The sequence below is a fragment of the Nothobranchius furzeri genome, chromosome 9 (assembly GCF_043380555.1).
Source record: "Nothobranchius furzeri strain GRZ-AD chromosome 9, NfurGRZ-RIMD1, whole genome shotgun sequence".
Classification (NCBI taxonomy): domain Eukaryota; kingdom Metazoa; phylum Chordata; class Actinopteri; order Cyprinodontiformes; family Nothobranchiidae; genus Nothobranchius; species Nothobranchius furzeri.
Genome location: NC_091749.1, coordinates 66,603,930 through 66,625,276, shown reverse-complemented (window position 1 = coordinate 66,625,276; position 21,347 = coordinate 66,603,930). Strand labels below are relative to the sequence as shown.

Sequence of the window (21,347 nt, the reverse complement as noted above, 5' to 3'; positions counted from 1 at the left end):
AGATCCTGCCCTGAGAGTGTATTTTATAACATAAGGAAAGAACAGAGGTGTGTGTATGTGTGAATGGGAACGAGACCGTCACTGTGAGAGAGACGGCGTGAGAATGCTTTCAGGCATTAGTTAATAGGATTAAAGTAATGAAATATAAAATTTCCATAACACAGACTTTGAATGAATGCCAGATAGATCCACAGCCGGCCAATCAGCACCTAGCTCATTTAATTCCATGTCCTGATCATAAACATTGACCCTTTGCACCTTCGCCACCTAATCACGGTGGGTCCACCATACTGGACGGTAAAAGCAGCGACACAATTACTAAACAGAGAGAAAAGTGGGCTGCATGGTGGCGCAGTTGTTAGCACTGTTGCCTCGCAGCACGAAGGTCGCAGGTTCGAAACTCGGCTGCGGCCCTTCTGCGTGGAGTTGCGTGTTCTCCCCATGCATGCGTGGGTTTCCTCCGGGTACTCCGGTTTCCCCCGAAGATCACAACACGCCCTATAGGTTATAAATTGTAAGTCGCTTTGGATGAAAGCGTCTGCTAAATAAATAAACATAAACATAATAAACATAAAAGTAAAGCCTGAAATTGTTATTGCAAGCTTTAGCATTCCTTCAAGTAGTTCACGGTCCGTTCAGTTATCAGAAGAAGTAGCACACCTAGGAGGGTCTCATAGAGAGCAGTATGTTAACTAGCTTACAAACGTTAGCTTAAGTTCTCTCTGCAACTGTTGTTTACCGATGGATTTATAACATTATGTTAAACAGCGCTTCACTTTACACCGAAGCTGAGTTGCGTTTACATCCTTGTCTGTTAGTGCAGCCAACTGCGCTGCAAGCTATTATTATTGTTCTGTGAAATCAGCAAAATAAAGCAGTAAAAGGCTAGAAACTGGCATGTTTTGACAAGCTTCACTGGAGTTTCATTGTGCGTAAACTGTCTTTTTGCTGTCCATCATAGCAAAGGGGGCGGTCCCATGAGTGGTGTGACGTCACAAGTGAAGGGTCAATAGAGAGACTAAGGCCTAGTCCACAAGGTAGCCGGGTTTTTTTATAAATGAATATCCGCCCCTCCAAAAACTTGCATCCACACCACCTCGTTTTGAAAAAACTCTGTCCACACGTACCGGGATAAATATGTTGTTAAGGACATGCCAGACCTGTAGGTGGCAGTACTTCCCCCGTTCTTAACCTCGTCCTTCGTCTGTGGTCTTCCGCAAGGAGCAGTAATTCCGCTTGCAAAAACAAACAAGCAAAAAGCGCTTGGACAATTGATAAAGCGAGCGCAGCTCTGAGGGCATCCATGCTGTCGGCTAGTGTAAACACAGGTCGCACACGTGATGTCAGCATTTGTTGTCGCGGAAAGTGACGTTGCGGACCTTAAAACTCCGGTTTTGTCTGTCCACACGCAGACACCCAAAACGGAGAAAACGCAGATCTTCACTTTGGCCGGAGTTTTTAAAAAAATCCGTTTTCGTGTGAAAAAACTCCGTTTTTGTGTGGATGACAGGCCAAAACGTAGAAAAATATCTATGTTTTGGCAGATCCCCAGCTACGTGTGGACAGGGCCTGAGTCACTTCCGCATCATGGGTCCCCTGAAGAATGAAAATAAATGCAAATCAACGGGGATAAAAAGGCTATTTTCTAATCTGCTTTGCCTTATGCCCTGGATCGCAGATATGTACTGCAATTTAAATGAAAAGTAATGATGGGTGTTTTGACCACGCCAGTCATGTACTTTGAGATTTTTCAGCTTGTAAAAGTTCATAATTAGCATGACTACAAACCAGAAATCGACACGTCGCATATATGACATCATCACATAATCTCCTCTCCCCTAGCGTAGCTGCTTACCAAATGGCCAGATTAATGGTGGCTGACCGATGTGGCTGACCTTACATCCATTTTCCCACAGTTTTCTCCATGTCTGGTTTGATAACGTCACTTTCGTGAAGCTCAATTGTAGTCCTGGACTTATTTTCACACAAAACCTAAAATAGTGTTTCCCCCTATTCAAAAATAAGCACATTCTTGGTATCAAAATGCATCTTTAAAATCCACTGACATCATATGTGAAATCCATGGCACAGAACGAGAGGAATTAGAAAATAGCATTTTTAGCCCCGTTGACTTGCATTCATTTTTTCGTTCTTCCGTGGACCCGTGGTCCGGAAGTAGATGGGCGTGACTTAGGCTCCCCATAGGCGGCTCCTAACACCTTCATCTTGGCTGTGTTGCACGTCTCATCACGCCCAGACAGTCCAAACATGAGAAAAGAGATGAAGCTGAGAGTCGGGCTGTGAGGGTGGGAGCAAATGACTGACACCCATAAACTGAACCAATCCAGCTACAACAAGCACTTTTTTTACTTCCGTGTTGGTTTCAGGTCTGGGTCTTCGGGGTTTCTGCTTGGTTCTGACCCAGTGGGCTGGCTAAACCAGTTTATAGGTCTTATTTGTAGGTCTTTATTATAATTTTGTGTTTGATCATTTATCAGAGCTCCTGGGCCATTGTAGACCCCAACAACATTTCATAGGCTGTACAAAGGCTCAAAAAACAGTTTCTAGTTGTAAAAAAAATGTTTTGGGTCTTTTTAAAATTGTATATAAATGTAATATCCTCTGGTGGCAAGAATAAGCTCACGGAGAGTGGGTTGTTCTTTGGGAATATTTATTACTCCAACACAGGTACAGCCATGCTTCCCGGCAACGAACTTCCGCTTGTCTAATGTTAAAGTACACCCCACTTTGCATCCAGAACACTAGGTCCACCTAGAGGCTTCCTGTAAAATGTTTAACCTCTCACAATACTACAATAAATTCATCACATGAATCATAAAAGATTTGCTGTTTGCCACAGAGGGGGGAAAAAAAGTGCTGATGACAGAATTTCCTGTTTAGTATTCTAACCAGAAAAGGTGTTCAATACTAGGCTAGTAAAACTAGACCAGATTCCTCCCTTTTAAGTTTAAATACAAATAATATACTTATTTAGTCTGGCTTGCCAGGCTAGTTCAACACAGATACCTTTAAGCAAACATTTAACTGTTTTGTGAACAATTTTTTAATGTGAAACTTTTCCAGATAAAAGTGTTTTTAATCAACCCCTAGAACATATTTTGTAAACGTCGTCTTTTTGTTTATTTCAGAAAATTCTGGTAAATTCAAAAACCTTTTGAAAAACACCTGAAGAATTTCTGTTTGCGGGACAGAAGAGAATCCATGAGTTTTCTTTTGTCCGACAGTACATGAACGCAAAAGGACAGCACCAACCGTGGCTCCGACTCTCTCAACACGGAAACAGGTGTTGTGCCGAAAGGAGCATGCCTGCCGAAATGCGTATCCCCATGAAATAAGCATAGAGGTAAACTAGAATACTTTATGAGCGACGAGGCTAACACGCTTCTGTTACGTGTTTTTCGTGAAAGCGTTTTGTTTTTGTTTACAAATATGATGAAATAGTTATAAAAAAATTACGTTTTTGAACGTTTGAGAATAATGTTTTAGTGAGCATTTTTTATGTATTTTTGTGCTTTCTCCCAACTATTTTGTTGTTGGTTCTTAAAAAACACACGTGACACAAAATTACTCATTTTAAAATATTTATTACTACTTTATTACTATTTCTTCAAATAAAAATGTTTTAAACATAAATTTCTTTAATTTATCTGCCTACAAACGATCTTTTTGTAAGGAATCACGCAGATAAACATAATAATATTACATTAATAGTACTTTTTAAGCGCCTTTCCACAACGGGGATGCACATTTCGCCAGGCATGCTCTTTTCGGCACAACACTTGGAGCTTCCCTCTCACAAGTCCGCCAAAACATAGTCTTCACTTTAAAGTTCCGGTTTGTAAACTTTGGGTCAGCGGCTGCTGATCCATTTCGGTTCAGAGTTCGGGATGATTAAAACCGAGAAGATTCTGCACCTGAAGAGTTACCGAGGCCGGAGGGTTCGGGTGGTTCGGGAGCACTATCTGAGGGAGCGGGTTCCCTGCTTCAGCTCTCTGTGTCAGGCGGCCTGTGCTAACGGTAAGTCCGCCAAAACACACAACTAGTTGCTAAAAACACACAAACAGCCGTTTAAAACACAACTAGTCGTTACAAACACAACCAGTCTATAAAACACACTACTAGTCGCAAAAAACAAACAAAAATAACTAAATAAACCGGCCGATAAAACACATCTAGTCGCTAAAAACACAGCCAGCCACTAAGAGCTAACGAGTGTTTTATTTCCAGTCCTTCATTTATTAAACCTTTATTTATTTTTATTTAACCAGATGAGTCGATTGAGAGCTCATTCTCGTTTACAGAGATGATCTGGCCAAGATGCAGCAGCAACAGACACATAGTTAGCTTTACACTAAAGAAAAACAGATAAGATAAAAACATACAAGATAAAACAGTTAGACATAAAGACAAAGGACTGTTCTATTATATAATATGTACCAGCGATCCAAACAGACTTAAAACTGTCTTTAATGTGCCAGTGTGTATTTTTCCTGGTTGATGGGGAGCAGTAGACACCTAAAACATTGCAAGCAAGCAGCATTTTTGTGTTGGAGTAAGACCTTACCAACGGATGCCTATTAGGGTCAAAAAGCCCTGAGGAGTGCAAACTTCAGGAAAATGACAAGCACATCAGACCTCCTTTCATCAGTGGCAACAAGTGAAGAGATAAATGTGTAAAACAATGTTTATTAATAGTGAAAGTTTTATAATCGTTTGTTACTAATCAGTAAATGCATGGACGTAATTGGGGGGGGGGGGGGGGGCATGTCCCTCCCCACTTTTTCCAACGTCAAGTTTTGACCCCTGCACATTTTACCATCCAAAAACAATATTACGCTATACTAAATTGACACTGGTTGAGCTCTAGGACCAAGCAGAAACCAACCGTTTGTGTTGAGACCTGTTTCCCATTAGAGCATACTGTAAAGATTTTTTTTGATTCATTTAAACAAAATTTTGCTTTAAACTTCATTTTCTCCAACAGATTTAACAAGCAGATTGGTTAAACTTGATTTGATGACTCGGACTGGAGCTGTTGGGCTGCGCAGTGGTGCAGTGGTTAGAGCTGTTGCCTTGCAGCAAGAAGGTCCTGGGTTCGCTTCCCGGCCTGGGATCCTTCTGCATGGAGTTTGCATGGTCTCATTTTGCATGCGTGGGTTCTCTCTGGGTACTCCGGCTTCCTCCCACAGTACAAAAACATGACTATTAGGTTGATTGGTCTGTCTAAATTGTCCTTATGTGTGTGTGTGTGTGTGCATGATTGTTTGTCCTGTGTGTCTCTGTGTTGCCCTGCGATGGACTGGCTCTCTGTCCAGGGTGTACCTTGCCTAATTGCCCGTTGACTGCTGGAGATGGGCACCAGCCCCCCCGCGACCCTACATGGACAAAGCGGGTTCAGAAGATGGATGGATGGATGGATTGGAGCTGTTGGTAGACTCACATTCTTGTCCAACCGAACGTTAGAGGACCGATATAATTTAATATTTGTATTTTCTCTGATGGATTTATTATCACAGGTAGATCAGTGTAACAGAACATCTGATTTCTGTATAAAACAGTGAATATGTTGTGTGTAGCCATGGTAACGACCTGATGACCCCTCAACAGATGGCAAGGTGTTGCCCGGAGACTTGACCCACTATGTGGTGCCGGGGGTGGAGGTGGTGGTCAACTTCCTGGAGATCCTGGAATTCAGGGAGCTGCAGGGAGTCATCTTCACCCAGACGGCCTGCCAGGCTCTGCAGAGTAAAGGGCGCAGGTACAACACACACAAACACACACACACATAGAGGGTGAAGTGGGTTGTCTGAAGAACTCCAGTCTACCGTCTTTTTTTATTCCAAAGTGATGGAGAACATCTCATAAGTTTTCCTGACAAACCATTAGCAGCTGGTTCTGGTGTGTGTGTGTGTGTGTGTGTGAGAGAGAGAGAGAGAGAGAGAGAGAGAGAGAGAGAGAGAGAGAGAGAGAGAGAGAGAGAGAGAGAGAGAGAGAGAGAGAGAGAGAGAGAGAGAGAGAGAGAGAGAGAGAGAGAGAGAGAGAGAGAGAGAGAGAGAGAGAGAGAGAGAGAGAGAGAGAGAGAGAGAGAGAGAGAGAGAGAGAGAGAGAGAGAGAGAGAGAGAGAGAGAGAGAGAGAGAGAGAGAGAGAGAGAGAGAGAGAGAGAGAGAGAGAGAGAGAGAGAGAGAGAGAGAGAGAGAGAGAGAGAGAGAGAGAGATCGGCTGGCGGGATGATGTAGAGTGATATCTGCTGTAGGAAAATGCAATCAGCAAGGGCACAAAAACAAAACACGCTCAAAGATAGCGACAGAGCTCGAGACTAGGTCATATACCCAAACGAGTTAATCATCCGACGTCGTGTAGGTCTCAGACTGCCCCTCATATAGCCAGCCGGTGATTGCAGCTGAGTGGCTGCAGCTGGGCAGTTCTCCGGCACCGCCCACCTGCAGGAGAAGGGTTAGTGTGGGGAACAATATACCTCAGGCCATGACAGCTTGACCTTCTCTGGAACCGAAGCCTTTAGGAAAAGCAGCGGTTGCCGTCCGACCAGACCAGTCTTGGGATACTTCCGGGTCACGACAGTTTTATTGGCATCTAGCGAGACCAAAAAGGGGGTCGTGATGGTTCAGCTTTTATTCTGAAAGGAACCGTTGCAGCAGTTGGAACAGCAACAGATTTTATCCAGCTTGTCGTTAGGTTCTTTCGGCTGAAGAGGAAAGTTACGGATTGAGAGAGAGAGAGAGAGAGAGAGAGAGAGAGAGAGAGAGAGAGGGAAGGGAGAGGGAGAGGGAGAGGGAGAGAGAGAGAGAGAGAGAGAGAGAGAGAGAGAGAGAGAGAGAGAGAGAGAGAGAGAGAGAGAGAGACCGGGACCGGGTTGACCTCATTATGTCAGAGTTCTGCTGATGCAGGTGTGACTTTAACCTTCTGCTCCGGTTTCTGACTGACTTGAACAAACCTGTAAATAAGGATTCCCAGCTGACCTTGTCTCCGAGTCCAATTTGTTTTGGGTTTCCGCCGACTCGGCAGTGTCGCATCATTAGAGTGAGGCTTCGTTTCTGATGGTGTCAGGATTCTGTTAGGGCACTAACACGCAGAACCAGAACTGACATGGGTACGCTGGGTTCTGGTCCGATGCCAGGGGATTCAAATGCTTTGAATAAACTTTATTAGGGTTTATTTCTTTAGATGACGTGGGAGCTGTTGTAGTCTTTCCACCTGAGCGTCTTTTTCTGCCTCCTGCTGGTGAGCTCTGTGTTCTGATGCTCCTGTGTCGTTCAGGTGCTACAGCCGTCTGAGGAACCTGGTGAAAGACCCTCGACACGACTGTGTTCTGTTTGCTAACGAGTTCCAGGAGCACTCGTACCGCCCGAGAGAGAAGGGCGAGAGCCACGAGCAGTGGCAGACCAGGTGAGTGGTCCCAGGGTGTCAGGACACCAGAAGCTTTCATCAGATTTCCCACCTGAGGTGGGGTCAGAGGTTAGTATAGGTTTATTTATAAATTCAACAAGTTATTACATTTCAAATAAATGTTGGGAAATTAGAACTGAAATTAGAACTTTCCTACTTAATCGGGATTATTTGTAATAAAAAAAACAGAATAAGTTTAGTTTTCAGAAGGATTCAGAACGAGGCGACCAGGGGCCTCATTTCTAAAGCTGCTTACGCACAAAACGGGTCTGAAAAGTGCGTAAGTGACTTGCAACGCCAACTTTGTGATTTATAAAGAAACACCGGACAGAAAAACGTGGCAACTTTAAGCAAAACTTGCAGACTTGGAAGAGGGCGAGATGGTAAAATGTTTAAGGACACATTTTCACACCGTTGGCACAGTTTCATAAGTCGGAAAATCAGTTTGCGTAACTTTTTCATTTTTAGCTGAGCTTAAGTGGGGTTTTAGTAAGGATTCTATGCAGTTTTACAAACGAGGCCCTTGGTCTTCAGGAACCAGAATCAGCAGGGGTCCGTGTTTTTAACTGTTTAAACCAAAGTTTCAGAAGTGTTTTTAAATGTAAAGTTTGGATAAACGGTGTAAAAACCATCTGATGTATTATTTGTGGGTAGGTGTGTGTACGAAGCTGCAGTGTGGTACTACAACCACCTGGCAGGAATGATGAGCATCGTGATGGTTACAGAGGACGAAGATGTTGTGAGTCGGTTCAGCAACCTGAACTCTGGAGTTTTTGTCGTCACCTTCAAGGTAAACATGTCAGTCAGCAGCCAATCAGATCAGCCAGGGTTAGCCTAGCCCCAACCCAGGCTGATGGGCTAGGGCTAGGCTAACCCTGAAAGTCAAGGGCAGGGGGTGCTTGATCCTGGTCCTGGAGGCCCGGCATCCAGCATGTTTTAGTTTTAACCCTCCTCCAACACACCTGGTTTCAGTCAGCAGCTGATTAACAGACTTCTGCAGAGCTTGATGAGTTTCTGCACAGGTGATTCCACCACTGAATCAAGTGTGTTGGAGCAGAGAAACAACTAAAACATGCTGGATGCCGGCCTTCCGGCCCACTGCTCTGAGGCTAGGCTCACACTGTGCTGATGCAGTATTTTAGACAAAAGGAGGTCCAACTGGCAGGGTATCTGCAGGTCCTTAAAAAGTCTTAAATTTGCTTTTCTAAATTTAAGGCCTTAAAAATCCTTAAAAATGACTAATAATCCTTAAATACAGTTTCCAAAGGTCTTAAATTACCAAATACCCAATAAACAAGAATTTCTAGTTAGTCTTCAGCATTTTTTGTGTATGATGTTGGCGTAAGCGGAACCGTACACATTCAGTTGGTTGTGAAAGAGGGCTATTTTTAGATGAGCATATTAGCTGGTTAAGCTAGTGGGAGCTTGGTAATCCCACGTTTCCGACGTGGCTAGCACCGGTTCCAGGCAATAGCTGGAAATTATAGCTTAAATTTAATTTAAAAAATAGCTTAAATTTGGTCAAAGTGGCCTTAAAAAAGGTCTTAAAAAGTCTTAAATTTGGCTCCCTTAAGCCTGCAGATACCCTGAACTGGGTAGTGATGCACAAAAGCAGCCCCACACATCCAAACGTGTGCATTTCCTCCCAAGGAACCAAAAACGAGGAGAGGGTGCTCGCTGCAGAACTACAAAGGCGGAGCTGCACCAGAGTCAGCCCCGCCCACTCTCGCAAACTCAGCCTAGCCCACTGACTTCTTCTGTTTTTGTTTTTTAACTTTATCGCAAACTAACCTGACCCACATGAACTACGGCTGTTACTGGTTTACAAATGTTAATGCTACGTTCTATGCTCCAATTAAACAAGATAAATATAACTTGCTACATGACAAAGCCTGAATATATCCTGAAATGAAAGTTTCTTTTAGCAAATATCTGCCCACAGCCGCTCCAACAAAAGCGGCCTACAACAGCATTTCAGGCTATCGTGTGGGTTCTGGTAGTCCAGTGGCGAGATCGTAAAGTTTTGCCGTTGATGCTGGTTCGACTCTCGGTGGGGTCGGCAGCAATCTATTTATCCAGCTGAAACATTTAATTTGTTTATATTTTAGTTGTAATGTTTATTTTCTGCAAAATATTTATGTCTCTAAAAGTTCTTTGAATTTGGTCGTTCCTAAACAGCATTTTAGTTGAAACTCTGCTCACAAATGGACTCACACTGGCTAATTAAACATTAGTCATTATATTTTAGACGGTATACCAATAAATAGTTGTAAACATAGTAGTGGCAAGTGTAGCTAGAAAAGAAGAAAAAGGGTTTTAAACTACCTAATATTTCTGCTACTGGGAGGCGAACCTGCGCAAAACAGCACGTCTATCTTTGAACATCTTAGGTGTGTTCTTGCTGTGTCGTGGTAATTCCATGCTGTCGTTCTTTTTAAAACACAGAAACAGATTTGTTTACCTGTTTTGTTGCTACGTTTCGCCGCCGGCGAAACGTAGCGACAAAACAGGTAAACAAATCTGTTTCTGTGTTTTAAAAAGAACGACAGCATGGAGCATGTCTATCTGACTCCATAACCACTTCACCACTACATCTGATAAAAAGCAAGTGGCATCACACTAATTGTGCCATCCAGTGTGTCTTTGTAGATGGGATGTATGGTTTTTTCGGCGGTGTCTCAGTAGAAGTCATTTCAGAAATAATTTGTCGGAAAATTGAGAACCAAGACCAGACCCGCTTCGGGGGAGGAGACCAAACTGAAGCTGAGATGGGAGGAAAAATGTGTGAATGAGGCCAAAAATGGCTTTGGCGTGTTTCTTTTGAGGAAATGACAATATAACATGGTAAAAAGTTCCAAAAGTTAGATTTTTAATTATATGAAACCTTTACAAAAACTGTTCAATTAACCTCTCAACTCCGTCCTCAATCTTGCATTTTAGATGATGTTAGCTATAACACCCTCTTTGGTTCCAGAATGCTATCAAGTCTGACAACTGGAAGGAATTGGACTGACTCTGATGGAATGGGCGGGGCTGACTCTGGTGCAGCTCCGCCTTTGTGGTTCTGCAGCGAGCACCACTTGAAAACATGCATGATGGCTTCATTCACAGCTTTGGTTTCTAGAATAAAGTGTGACTTGGTCTCCTATTTAATCAAACATAAGCATTGTTCTTTTGGCAGGAATATAACTTACTGACATTTATGAGATGGATTAGAGCTGCATTTAAAACGCCAACATGTGTTGTGACCAGCTCAGACTAGCCGTTAGCCCATCAGTCTGGTCAGAATTAAAGAAATTGCTAAAGCAGAAAGTTAGAAGGTTAGGATCAGCTCTTCTGGTCTAGATGTTCCCCTGAGACCTGACTTCATCCCTTCCAGGATTATCTGCAGAACTTCTGGCCCGATCTGCAGGCGGCCCACGAGCTCTACGGCTCCATTTCTCAGGCGCTGCAGGAGAAGGAGAGCGAGGACACTCAGAAGGAGTTTTGTGAACATCTACCTACTGAAGTTCTGGCGGCTGGCATCAAATCTGGGCGTTACATTCAGGTAGAACCTCACCTGATCGGGTCGACGTCTAAACTCAGGGTCACACGGGTTGGCTAACTGGTTAATATTCTGTTGAACCAGGGGATTCTGAACGTCAGCAAACATCGAGCTCAGAACGAAGCGTTTGTTGCGAATGATGATATTTCCAACAAGAACTCAGGTACAGAACCTTCCTGAACCTCTCTGCAGAACGACTCAGAACTTGTTCAGAATCCCCCCGGTTCTTCTTCCCAGATCTGATTGGGGGGGTTCTGGTGTACGGCGTGAGGAACCGCAACAGAGCCGTGCACGGGGATTCTGTGGTTCTGGAGCTTCTGCCGAGGAGCGAGTGGAGGGGAAAGGTCACGGCTCTGACGGAGGGACCGGTGGACGAGAGGACAGGAGGGGACAGTGAGAGTAAACCAATGCCCACAGGTGAGGCCGGACCTGAGAGTCCAGCAGGCCCTGGGTGCTTCTGATTGACTGACCAGGTGTGGTTCTGGGTTCAGGTCGGGTTGTGGGGGTCCTGCAGAGGAACTGGAGGGACTACGTGGTGACCTTCCCCCCAAGGGAGGGGACTCAGAGCAGGAACTCCCAGCGCATCCTGGTGATTCCTTGGGACCGACGCATCCCTAAGATCCGGATCAGCACCCAGCAGGCCGATGTTCTGCAGGTCTGGGTCCAGTTTCTCTGTTGGGTGTTTTGGTTCTGATAGGTCCACTTTCTGTAGGAACAAGTTTCATTTTTTATTTCACAGGAAAAAGTTTTATTTTCATTATCGACTCTTTATGCTGACAGGATTGTTAGTGCTGAAGAGGGATTACTGTGTCCCGGTTCTGGAGAATTGGGTCTAGCTTGTCCATGAAGCTCCATTCTGTTTTGTCCTGCAGGACCACAGAGTGGTGGTGCGCATCGATTCATGGGAAAGCACCTCCCTCTATCCCAGCGGTCACAGCGTTCGGGTTCTGGGTCGGGCCGGAGAGCTGGAGACCGAGGTCCAGACCATCCTGATAGAGAACTGCATCCATGTTCCTCCCTTCTCAGAAGCTCAGGTCAGAACCGGTTCTACTGTGATCTGCTGACTCCCACCAGGGGCGGGGTCCAGCGTCCCCGTCAGAGGTGGTTCAGGAGTCAGGAACCGGGTGCGAGGCAGCGATAACTCGGGTCATCGTTAGCTGGTGATCCGAGCAACAGCTGCTTTTTGGTTTCCATGGAAACGTTTTGTATTTACCCAGCATCCATAATGTTTGACAGCTGACTGAGCCGGTAGAAGTTCTGATCAGAAATCGCCATCACAGCCTTCCTGTGACCTTCTCTCCATCAGCTGAGGGAAATGCCATCGACCTCGGCAACAAAGCCATGGACGGTGGATCCGGTTCAGGTGTCAAAGAGGCGGGACCTCCGGGAGACTCACCTGGTGTTCAGCATCGACCCGCGTGGCTGCGAGGACGTGGACGACACTCTGTCGGTGCGCCGTCTCCCTGGCGGGTCGCTGCTGGAGCTGGGGGTCCACATCGCTGACGTCACTCACTTTGTTTCTGAGGGATCGCTCACCGACCTGGAGGCTCGCTCCAGGTGAGCAGAACCAAAACTTTAGACTCGGTTTTCACTCCAGACCTGGGTTTGGACCCCTGATCTGAAGGCTCTGTGGAATTTCAGGGCCACTACCTACTACCTGGCAGACCGCCGCTACGACATGCTGCCGGCTGTTCTCAGCGCTGACCTCTGCTCCCTGCTGGGAGGTGTCGACAGGTGAGTGGATCCATCATCTCCTCACAGAAGCTCCGCCGGTCCAACGGGTTCGCTCTCGTGTTCAGGTACGCCATGAGTGTCCTGTGGGAGCTCGACGTTCAGACGATGGCCGTCGCCAAGGTGTGGTTCGGTCGCACGCTGATCCGATCCTCGTACCAGCTGCACTACGAGCTGGCCCAGGCGCTGCTGAACGGGGAGGAGGCAGAGGTACCGGAACTGGCCCAGCTCGCCTCGGAGGAGCGGGACGGGAAGCTGGCCGAGCTGGTGGAAGCGCTGGAGACACTGACGCATGTGGCGAGACACCTCCGTGCGCAGAGAGACTGTGGAGGTGCGCTGGAGCTGGAGGGGGTGGAGGTACGTGGTTCTACTGGGTCGGTTCTGAACTCGGGGTTCTATATTGAAACCTGGACCCGGTCCTCCTCAGGTCCGAGCCCAGCTGGATGAGAAGCGGAACATCACGGCGCTGGTCCCCCGTCAGCCGCTGGAGGTCCATGAGACGGTGGCAGAATGCATGATCTACGCCAACCACTGGGTGGCGCGCAAGATACAGGAAGTGTTTCCGTACCAGGCTCTGCTGCGGCGCCACCCGCCGCCACGCCAGGAGCTGTTTGGTCAGCTGGTGGACACGGCCCAGGCCCGGGGCTTCAGCATCGACACCAGGTGACACACAGAACCAACAGGTCCATCAGAACCGACCAAAACCAGCTGATTTATAAACTCATTGGGTCAAAAGATCTCGAGGGTTCTTGGTTTCCTGGTGAGTCTCGGGAACATCTGGAACCCATTTGGGTTCAGATCAGAACCACCAGATGACTTTGGCACCAGATTCAGCAGGTCTTGTTGCTCAGACCCGATCAGAACAATCCGTGGTTCTGTAGTGACCCGTGTGACATCACACGTTGGCATGGGATGTTCCTGCTTCTTTTAGAACAGAACTTGTCCTGGATCTGGTTTAGGAAGGGACCATGTTCTAGCCTCTTCCGTTCTGGGCCGCTTTGTTGAAACCAGAACCTTTGTGACTAAATGAGAAAATCCCGTCTGCATTGGATCACCATGACAACGGCACCAGGTGATCTGGTTAGGAACGTGTCACCTGTTGCCGTTTATCCCTACCTGACCTGGTTCTGTGACCGGACCGGATTCTGGTTCAGGATCTAAACGTGCCCCTCTGATCCCTGCAGCACCAACAAGGCTTTAGCTGACTCTCTGAACCGGGCCGTGGACCCCCGGGACCCGCTGGTAAACAGGCTGCTCAGGATGATGGCGACCCAGGCGATGTCCCAGGCCGTGTACTTCTCCACCGGTTCTGAACCCGAGGACCAGTTCTTCCACTACGGTGAGCCCGGCGTTCCCGCTGAACAAAGCCGTTGGTCTCAGTGACCCGACTGTTCTACTCTGATGTTCTGCAGGTCTGGCTCTGGACCGGTACACCCACTTCACTTCCCCGATCCGACGGTACGCCGACATGGTGGTTCACCGCCTGCTGACCGCCGCCCTGGCCACGGAGCAGGGGGCGGAGCCTGTCGAAGCGCCCGCTGGAAATAAAGAAATGGAAGAGCTAGCGGAGCACATCAACAACAAGAACCGGGTGAGAAGAGCGGGTCGGTTCTGAAGCTCCGTGGTGTTTCAGTCTGATGAGGTTCTGAGCCGTTTCCATTCTGCAGGCGGCCCAGCGGGCCCAGAACCTCTCCATCGGGCTGTTTCAGTGCCTTTTCTTCAAAGAGCGAGACCCTGAGACGGACCCGCGGTGCGTGGCTGGCGCCGTCATCTACTCCATCCGAGACAACGGCGTGCTGGTGTTTGTCCCAGAGTAAGGAACCGACCCGGTTTGTCAGCAGCATTGAGGTTCTTTAAACAGAAGTTTGGACATTACCCGAGATGGGCTCCAGTTTACAGAACCGGGCCTGGACTCCGGACTCTAAATGAGTTTGGTTGGACCCGGTTGGCTATTGGAGGATTTTTTGTTAACAGGACGGCGTGAACTTCATGGGATCGGGTCGTTCGCGGTTCTGCAGGTTTGTCGGATCCGATTCTGATGAAAACAGAAACTTCTTCCTTGTGATTCTGGGTCGGCACCAACTGAATTCTGGGATATTTGTTTAGATATTAGAAGTCTGGGAGCGTAAATAAGTGGTTCTGGTTCTGACCCGGGTCGCTGCTGTTTACAGGTACGGTGTGAAAGGTCCAGTCTACTTGAAGAACAAGGAGGGTCAGGTGGTGTCAGTGGGACCTGACGGAACCTGTGAGTGGCAGAGTGGTTCTGTCCAGCGACACTCGGACCACATCAGAACCACCTCTGCCTGTGGCAGCGCCACCTTCAGGCTGTTTGACCACATCACCGTGAGTAAACGTCTCAGAACCGGGCCTGCTGAGAAACCCACTGAGCTCCCGTTTGTCCCCTCAGGTCCGCGTCTCCGTCCTGTCCTCCAGCTGTCACTCGGACACTCTGAACATGGAGGTCATCAGCAACAAGCCGCACCGCAGCAGCTCGACGCCGCAGCAGGTCTCCTCACAGGGCCGGAACCAGCTGGTCCAGGAGGTGGTCCGACTTGCTGAGGAGGCACAGAAGGAGACCCGGAAACCCAAACTGTCCCGAGAGGAGAGGGAGTTCCGGCAGAGTAAAACTCCTAATCTGTACTCCCTTCTGGAGGAGATCCGAGAACTGTCCCTGTTGGACCCGGAGACGGAGCCACGCCCCCCCGAGGGGACACAGGTGGACACCTGAACGTCCTGCAGAACGTTTGGTTCTGTCAAGTTTTATTTTTAAAATCTGAGAACGAGGCTTTAAAAATAAAAACCGAAGTTTCAGGAAAACTCAAACTTTATTCTGACTTTTATAATAAAATGTGATTCGTATAAACGTCTCTGACCTTTGACCTGCAGCCACAGTCTTTGTGTCCCAAAACCTGGACTCTTTCTTCACCTTCAGGTCACAAATGTCAAAACATCCAGAACCAAGCACAACCAAGTGGACCAGAACTGCAGGTTGTTCAGGTTTTAGAACCACGCTGGCATTAAACTTCTTCCTCCGGCCCCTCTGGGACCGGTTCCTCCTTACCAAGAGTGGACTCAGTAGGAGGTTCTGGGTCAGCGTGTGGAGGAGCAGGAGGTTCTGAGTCGGCATGTGAAGGAGCAGGAGGTTCTAGGTCCATGTGTGAAGGAGCAGGAGGTTCTGGGTCAGCGTCTAGAGGAGCAGGAGGTTCTGGGTCAGCGTCTAGAGGAGCAGGAGGTTCTGAGTCGGCATGTGGAGGAGCAGGAGGTTCTACAGGAGGTTCTAGGTCCACGTGTGAAGGAGCAGGAGGTTCTGGGTCGGCGTGCTGAGAAACGGGAGGTTCTGGGTCAGCGTCTAGAGGAGCAGGAGGTTCTGGGTCCTTGTGCGGAAGAGCAGGAGGTTCTAGGTCCACGTGTGAAGGAGCAGGAGGTTCTGGGTCCTTGTGTGGAAGAGCAGGAGGTTCTGGGTCTGTGTGTAGAAGAGCAGGAGGTTCTGGGTCGGCGTGTGGAGAAACGGGAGGTTCTGGGTCAGCGTCTAGAGGAGCAGGAGGTTCTGGGTCTGTGTGTAGAAGAGCAGGAGGTTGTGTGCTGCAGGACCGATCCAGGTCCAGATCTTGCATCTTCTCCTGGTCAGCAGAACCATTGAGGATGTTGGAGGAAGCTGGCGAAGGCCCGGTGTCAGAAGGTTCTACACAAGAAGAGAAGACAATTAGCGATCCATTTGTTCTGGTTTTGTTTTATATGTTTTCTGAAGATGAACCAAGTAGAACCGATCCCTCGGGTCGGTGAAGCAGATCAGAACTTTTTCAGTTTTTAATGAATTTGTGAACAAAATTATCAGCTGGTTTAAAACTCAAAGATCCTCTCAGACCTTTTGGATTTTGTGTTTCTCTGATAAACTAATAATTATAATTTAACCGCCGGTCCCGCCGACCACCACCAGCAGGCAAGGCGGGTTAAGTGTCTTGCCCAAGGACACACCAGCAGCATTCTCTGGTTGGAGCCGGGATCAAACCTACAACCTTCCGATTGCTGGACTACCCGCTCTCCTTCCTGAGCTACAGCTTCTAATCTTTTACCACCTTCTGACATTTGTGATTTCTAAGTTTTTGCAGCTGGAGGAATCATCCCAGAGCTCCAGCGACCTCTAGTGGTAGACACCAGAAACTACACAAGTAGAATCTAGATTAGTCAGGACCGATTGTCCTCCCCGGGCTGCCATAGACCAGGTAGTTCTGGTTCTTCTCACCTGTTTGCTGCTGACGAGCGATCCTCCTCTCCAGCGCTCGCTGCCGGTTCAGCTCCATCCTGTCGAGCTGATCCTGAGTCAGAGGCGGGACAGCCGGAGGAGCAGGGACCGGGGTGGACCGGAGAAGACCTTGTGGGTCTTTAACAGAACTCTCACTGCTGAAGGGATCAAAATCCTGGAACACCTGCATCTCAGGTGGAGCTTCTTCCTCACCTACAAAACATTTGGAGAACACGTGAGAGAGCGGAGTCAGAACCAGCCAGTAAGCCGCTGGTTTTAAAAAGGTTCTAACTCAGGTTCCATCAGTTTTACGACCTGAAACATGGAATTCTGTCCTGCTGGAGTCGCTCTACATGCTTTAGATCTGTAAAATGTTGTGGTAATTATATCAGCTGGTCCAAAACTCTTCATCTGAACCACGGGAAAGTCTTTGTTATGAATCAAAAGGGTCAAGTTTTCGCCATCAAATTGACACAGCATAACCTTTCACACACGCCAGAGCCGCAAAGTCAAGGCTGCACCAGCTGGAGGATCCAGACGCACAAATCAACCCTTTGCTCACTTATTGTTCTTCACCGCAGACATAAATAAACTGTCAAGGTCTCCCTCAAAAGCCCTTCTCTCTCTGTGTAAAAGTCAGACTGCTGGATTCCTCACTCTGAATAAAAGTGAACCTACACGAATCCTACAAGGCTTTACAACTTATAAGTTAATTAATCATATGGTTGAATGAACACGATGTTTAAATGAAATGTTTGAATAATTTGTGATTAAATCAATGAAGTTGAAATGAATATTGCTCTTACAACGATCCATTGCCGATCTTATGACCAGTATGTGTTTGATTTAACAAGTTAATCATCGTCTACACTCGTACATCTTCATAAGAGTCAAATTCAGGTTAAGCTTCACCTCACATAAGTGTTTCAAGACAATCTCATTCACAGTGTTAAAAAAATCTTTGTATCTGAGGAGGACGTGGCTTTCTGAGGGATGTTGGTGAAAACTCAGAAACGTGTCTAATTCTGATTGGCTAAACTTGGCCAGAAATCATAATAAAGTGGTTTAATGAAACAAGAATTACTTCCCGAGTGATGCCGTTTCTAGCAGAGTTCTGAACTGGCCAATTCGGGACAAGCATCCTTGAGACATCTCTTCTGACATACAGTCAAACCTGTTTGCACGCTGCAAGCTGACACAGCCAGACGGCTCCCTAAGAGCCACATCCACTTAGACGCAAACAAGCATTCCAGCTACTGTTGTGACCTGGAGACGTCTCAAGACTGGACGGGTCGTATCGGAGCTCATCTACGGGCTCCCGGTGCCGTGAGATCTACCCGACTTCTGACAGTCCGGATCTGCTGGGGGTCTCCGCCAGGGTTTGTAGACACAACAGATTGCGTCTGATGCTGTTTTATTAATAATCGACTCTCTAGTTTAGAGCAGACAACAAATTATTTTACACCCAGATTTCACAATTTCTTCCAGATACAAAGATTCTGATTAGGGCTTCACGATTTTAGGAAAGCCTGCGATATTCGATAATATAGATTCATATTACGATGACGATATCACTTGTGATAAATAAAAACTTAACTCAGGAACAAAAATGATAAAAAAATAATAAATTAAAATGAGAAAAGCAAAAGATGTGAGGAAAGGGAAAAAGAAAATGATCAAGAAAAGGCAATCAGTAGATTGCGGGAAAAGCAGAATCAGCAAAAAGAGCAGAACAAAGCTAACTCAGGTGTTTGCTAACCATCAAAATTGAGTGCCGTCCGCCTCGGGGGCGGGCGTCTGACCTATGAGAACCCACCCAATTGGCCAAATGGGTGAAGAGCTCTATTTGATTTGTTTAAAAACACATAATACCGGTACTTCCATTTGATTGACAGAACGCATTATGTTTAGTTAACATTTGAGCTGACCATTCATTGCGATATTTATCTGTTCTTTTCGATATGCATATTGTGCATGCTGATATCGCGATAACGATATATTTACGATATATTGTGCAGCCCTAATTCTGATAAACATCTAGCTTACATCACACCACCTACACATCACGGCATATCCACTCCATCACATCTCATTATTCATATCTTGTCATGTAAAATCATTAGTTTAGGAAAGAATAAAATTTCTTTTTTAACTATATACTTGAATCTGAATTAATACGAAGTGTGTTTATGATCCCTGAACAAGTAAAAGTAACTATAATCTTCTGATTAATCTTCAAAGATCAATCAGGTTGATATTTCATATTTATATGGAATCATCACACCTTATTGGTCATAACTCATTCGCGGTCGTCACGCTATAAAAGTGTGACTGCTACATCTGGATGCTGGGAAGGAGCATGGGGAGTTCTGGACTGGATCTTGTTGGTATCCCAGTCTTAAGGAAAAGTTCTATCTCTTACCGTCTTTGTCCATGAAGTCCTCGTGTGTCAGCGGCATGTCCAGTCGAATCCGTTTGAGACACGTCTGACAGCAGAAAGACCTTTAGGATGAAGTTCTGGTATCTTTACGGAGACACTCAGCGGCTCTCGCTCACCTGCACGTCCTTCTTGCTGCCAAGTTTTTCCAGCTTCTCTATAAAATCTTCAAACTGCAGTTTGGGATACAACCTGTGGGCCCAGTTCTCCATCTTCTGCATCAGCAGCTTCAGGTCCTCCGCCTGATGGGACACAGATGCGGGCGGGAGACAAAAAGGTAAGAAACGCTGATGGAACCAACAGTCCATCCCAGAACTGGACTGACAGTTGGGCCAGTGAAGATGAGGAAGAACCAGAACCCAAACACCGTTCCATGGAAGCATGTCATGAAGGCTGAAGCTTCCAACTTTGAGGTCATCCAGACGCCGGTCTGACTTCGTTTGAAGACCTGATCTGATGGTTTGAGTCAAACATTCAGAACGGTTCTCCTCACTAACAGAACTCACCTCGTGACCTTTGCCTCTGAAGTGAACATCATCAAACAGCGTGCGTAGAGCTGGAAGTCCTCTCTCTGAAATTAGTCTGAGGAGAAACGAATATCCATCCGTTAAACATCACGTCTTCTCACACAGACCTCCAGACCGGCTCAGAACTGCGTCTGAGAGGTTCTGGTGGGTCCGTTTCCTCCCAGAAACACTTTGAGGTTTCTGGTTCTGAAACCTGAGAAGAATCTGAGGTACCTCTGAGAGTCCAATTTGGGTTGTGGTCTCTTCACTCCTTTTCGTTTAGCAGCAGGAACGTCGGCCAGCTTCGACACCTCCCCCTCCTCCGCTGCATCCCATCACACACACACATTTCAAAATAAGAGCATCTTCAGGTGTTTCCTGTTTTAATGTTACATTCTGACAGCAGGCTCACCATCTCCAAACAGCTCCCCGTGTTCCTGCTGTCCAGGAGAATGGGGGGGAGGAAGAGGAGGGAAAGCTTCATCCTCTAACCCGTCATAGTCAGGGATGTCACCAAGAGCGTCCTCCTGAGAGTCAATCATGGTGAAAACGCCTGGAGGAGACAACAATCAGCCACAGCCAGATGAAAGCTGATCATAGAAACAGCTCCTTATTTTGTTTGCATTCGCAGAATCACAAAACATCTCATTTGCAGCGGATTTCAACTAAAATAATTTATTAATATTCAACTGTGTGAATGAAAATCTGTTAAACCTAAACCAAACACTTTATTTAGACAAACAGAAGATGTGAGATTAAAGCATCAATGTTTTATTACTAATGGATGTTTTTTACATCCACGTAAAAATAAAAAACTTATGCACTGTTTTTGTTTTAAGGCACGATCTGACATTATTTCTCTGTTCGGGTTTTCCAACAATCTAACAGGCCACAAATGGCCCAAGAGCCACACTCTGCCCATCCGGGTCCGGCAGTTGAACTCTGCTTAGTTTAAAACAGAGTTCAACACTTATATTACATTTGTAAATTCAGATATCATTTGTATCTAAACGTTTTAAGTCGTGCTTATATACAATCGGAGCCTCATATTATATACCGCCTGCTGTAAAAGGAAAGTCCTAACCCTTTAACCGAACCTACGGTTGTAATAAACCGGTTGACTCGTTTAACTAACTAACTCCACCCAGATCAACGTAGTTAACAGGTTTAAATCTGCGAAAACAGCTCCTTAACTCACCTTGTAACAAAAGACTCGATGAACGAAATTACATGCAGAAGGAATTTACCGCCAACTTCTTCTTCGTTGGTGTCCAACAGTGACTGGTTTCCGGTGTTAAAGCAAAATGTGTTATTCCGTTAAACACGGTTTCCAAACCAAGCCTTCGAAATTTCACCCTTCTGATTAATTATACAAATCACAGACGTAAAGATGTATTTTTTGTGCCATAAATACATTATTCATGCCTATGGTACAACTAATAACAGAAGAACGGGTCAGC

General features: G+C 46.5%; 2 protein-coding genes across 2 annotated transcripts; one reads left to right on the top strand and one right to left on the bottom strand.

Moving 5' to 3' along the window:
- The first annotated feature begins 3,772 nt into the window (after positions 1-3,772).
- dis3l (DIS3 like exosome 3'-5' exoribonuclease) lies at positions 3,773-15,524 on the top strand. The gene is made up of 18 exons (XM_015953255.3): positions 3,773-4,038; positions 5,629-5,779; positions 7,298-7,426; positions 8,081-8,216; positions 10,806-10,973; positions 11,055-11,133; positions 11,208-11,387; positions 11,462-11,625; positions 11,843-12,004; positions 12,277-12,527; positions 12,612-12,704; positions 12,770-13,058; positions 13,129-13,364; positions 13,886-14,040; positions 14,114-14,292; positions 14,369-14,514; positions 14,873-15,044; positions 15,109-15,524. Exons 1-18 carry the CDS (start codon positions 3,909-3,911, stop codon positions 15,427-15,429), a joined length of 3,141 nt encoding a protein of 1,046 aa, XP_015808741.1. The 5' UTR covers positions 3,773-3,908; the 3' UTR covers positions 15,430-15,524.
- tipin (timeless interacting protein) lies at positions 15,508-21,214 on the bottom strand. Its single transcript, XM_015953258.3, has 8 exons — positions 21,086-21,214; positions 20,300-20,440; positions 20,122-20,212; positions 19,888-19,963; positions 19,501-19,623; positions 19,367-19,430; positions 16,945-17,157; positions 15,508-16,383 (listed from the first exon to the last, which is right to left on the bottom strand). The coding sequence occupies exons 2-8, from the start codon at positions 20,427-20,429 to the stop codon at positions 15,719-15,721; spliced, it is 1,362 nt and encodes a 453-aa protein (XP_015808744.1). The 5' UTR covers positions 20,430-20,440; positions 21,086-21,214; the 3' UTR covers positions 15,508-15,718.
- Positions 21,215-21,347: the final 133 nt, after the last annotated feature.

Coding starts and splice junctions, on each gene's coding strand:
- tipin (XM_015953258.3), bottom strand. CDS start 20,429: ATGATTGACTCTCAGGAGGACGCTCTTGGTGACATCCCTGACTATGAC. Junction 19,624..19,887: donor TCAGAGGCAAAGGTCACGAG/GTGAGTTCTGTT, acceptor GTGTCCCATCAG/GCGGAGGACCTGAAGCTGCT. Junction 17,158..19,366: donor GGACTTCATGGACAAAGACG/GTAAGAGATAGA, acceptor AATGTTTTGTAG/GTGAGGAAGAAGCTCCACCT.
- dis3l (XM_015953255.3), top strand. CDS start 3,909: ATGATTAAAACCGAGAAGATTCTGCACCTGAAGAGTTACCGAGGCCGG. Junction 11,134..11,207: donor TATTTCCAACAAGAACTCAG/GTACAGAACCTT, acceptor TCTTCTTCCCAG/ATCTGATTGGGGGGGTTCTG. Junction 13,059..13,128: donor TGGAGCTGGAGGGGGTGGAG/GTACGTGGTTCT, acceptor GGTCCTCCTCAG/GTCCGAGCCCAGCTGGATGA.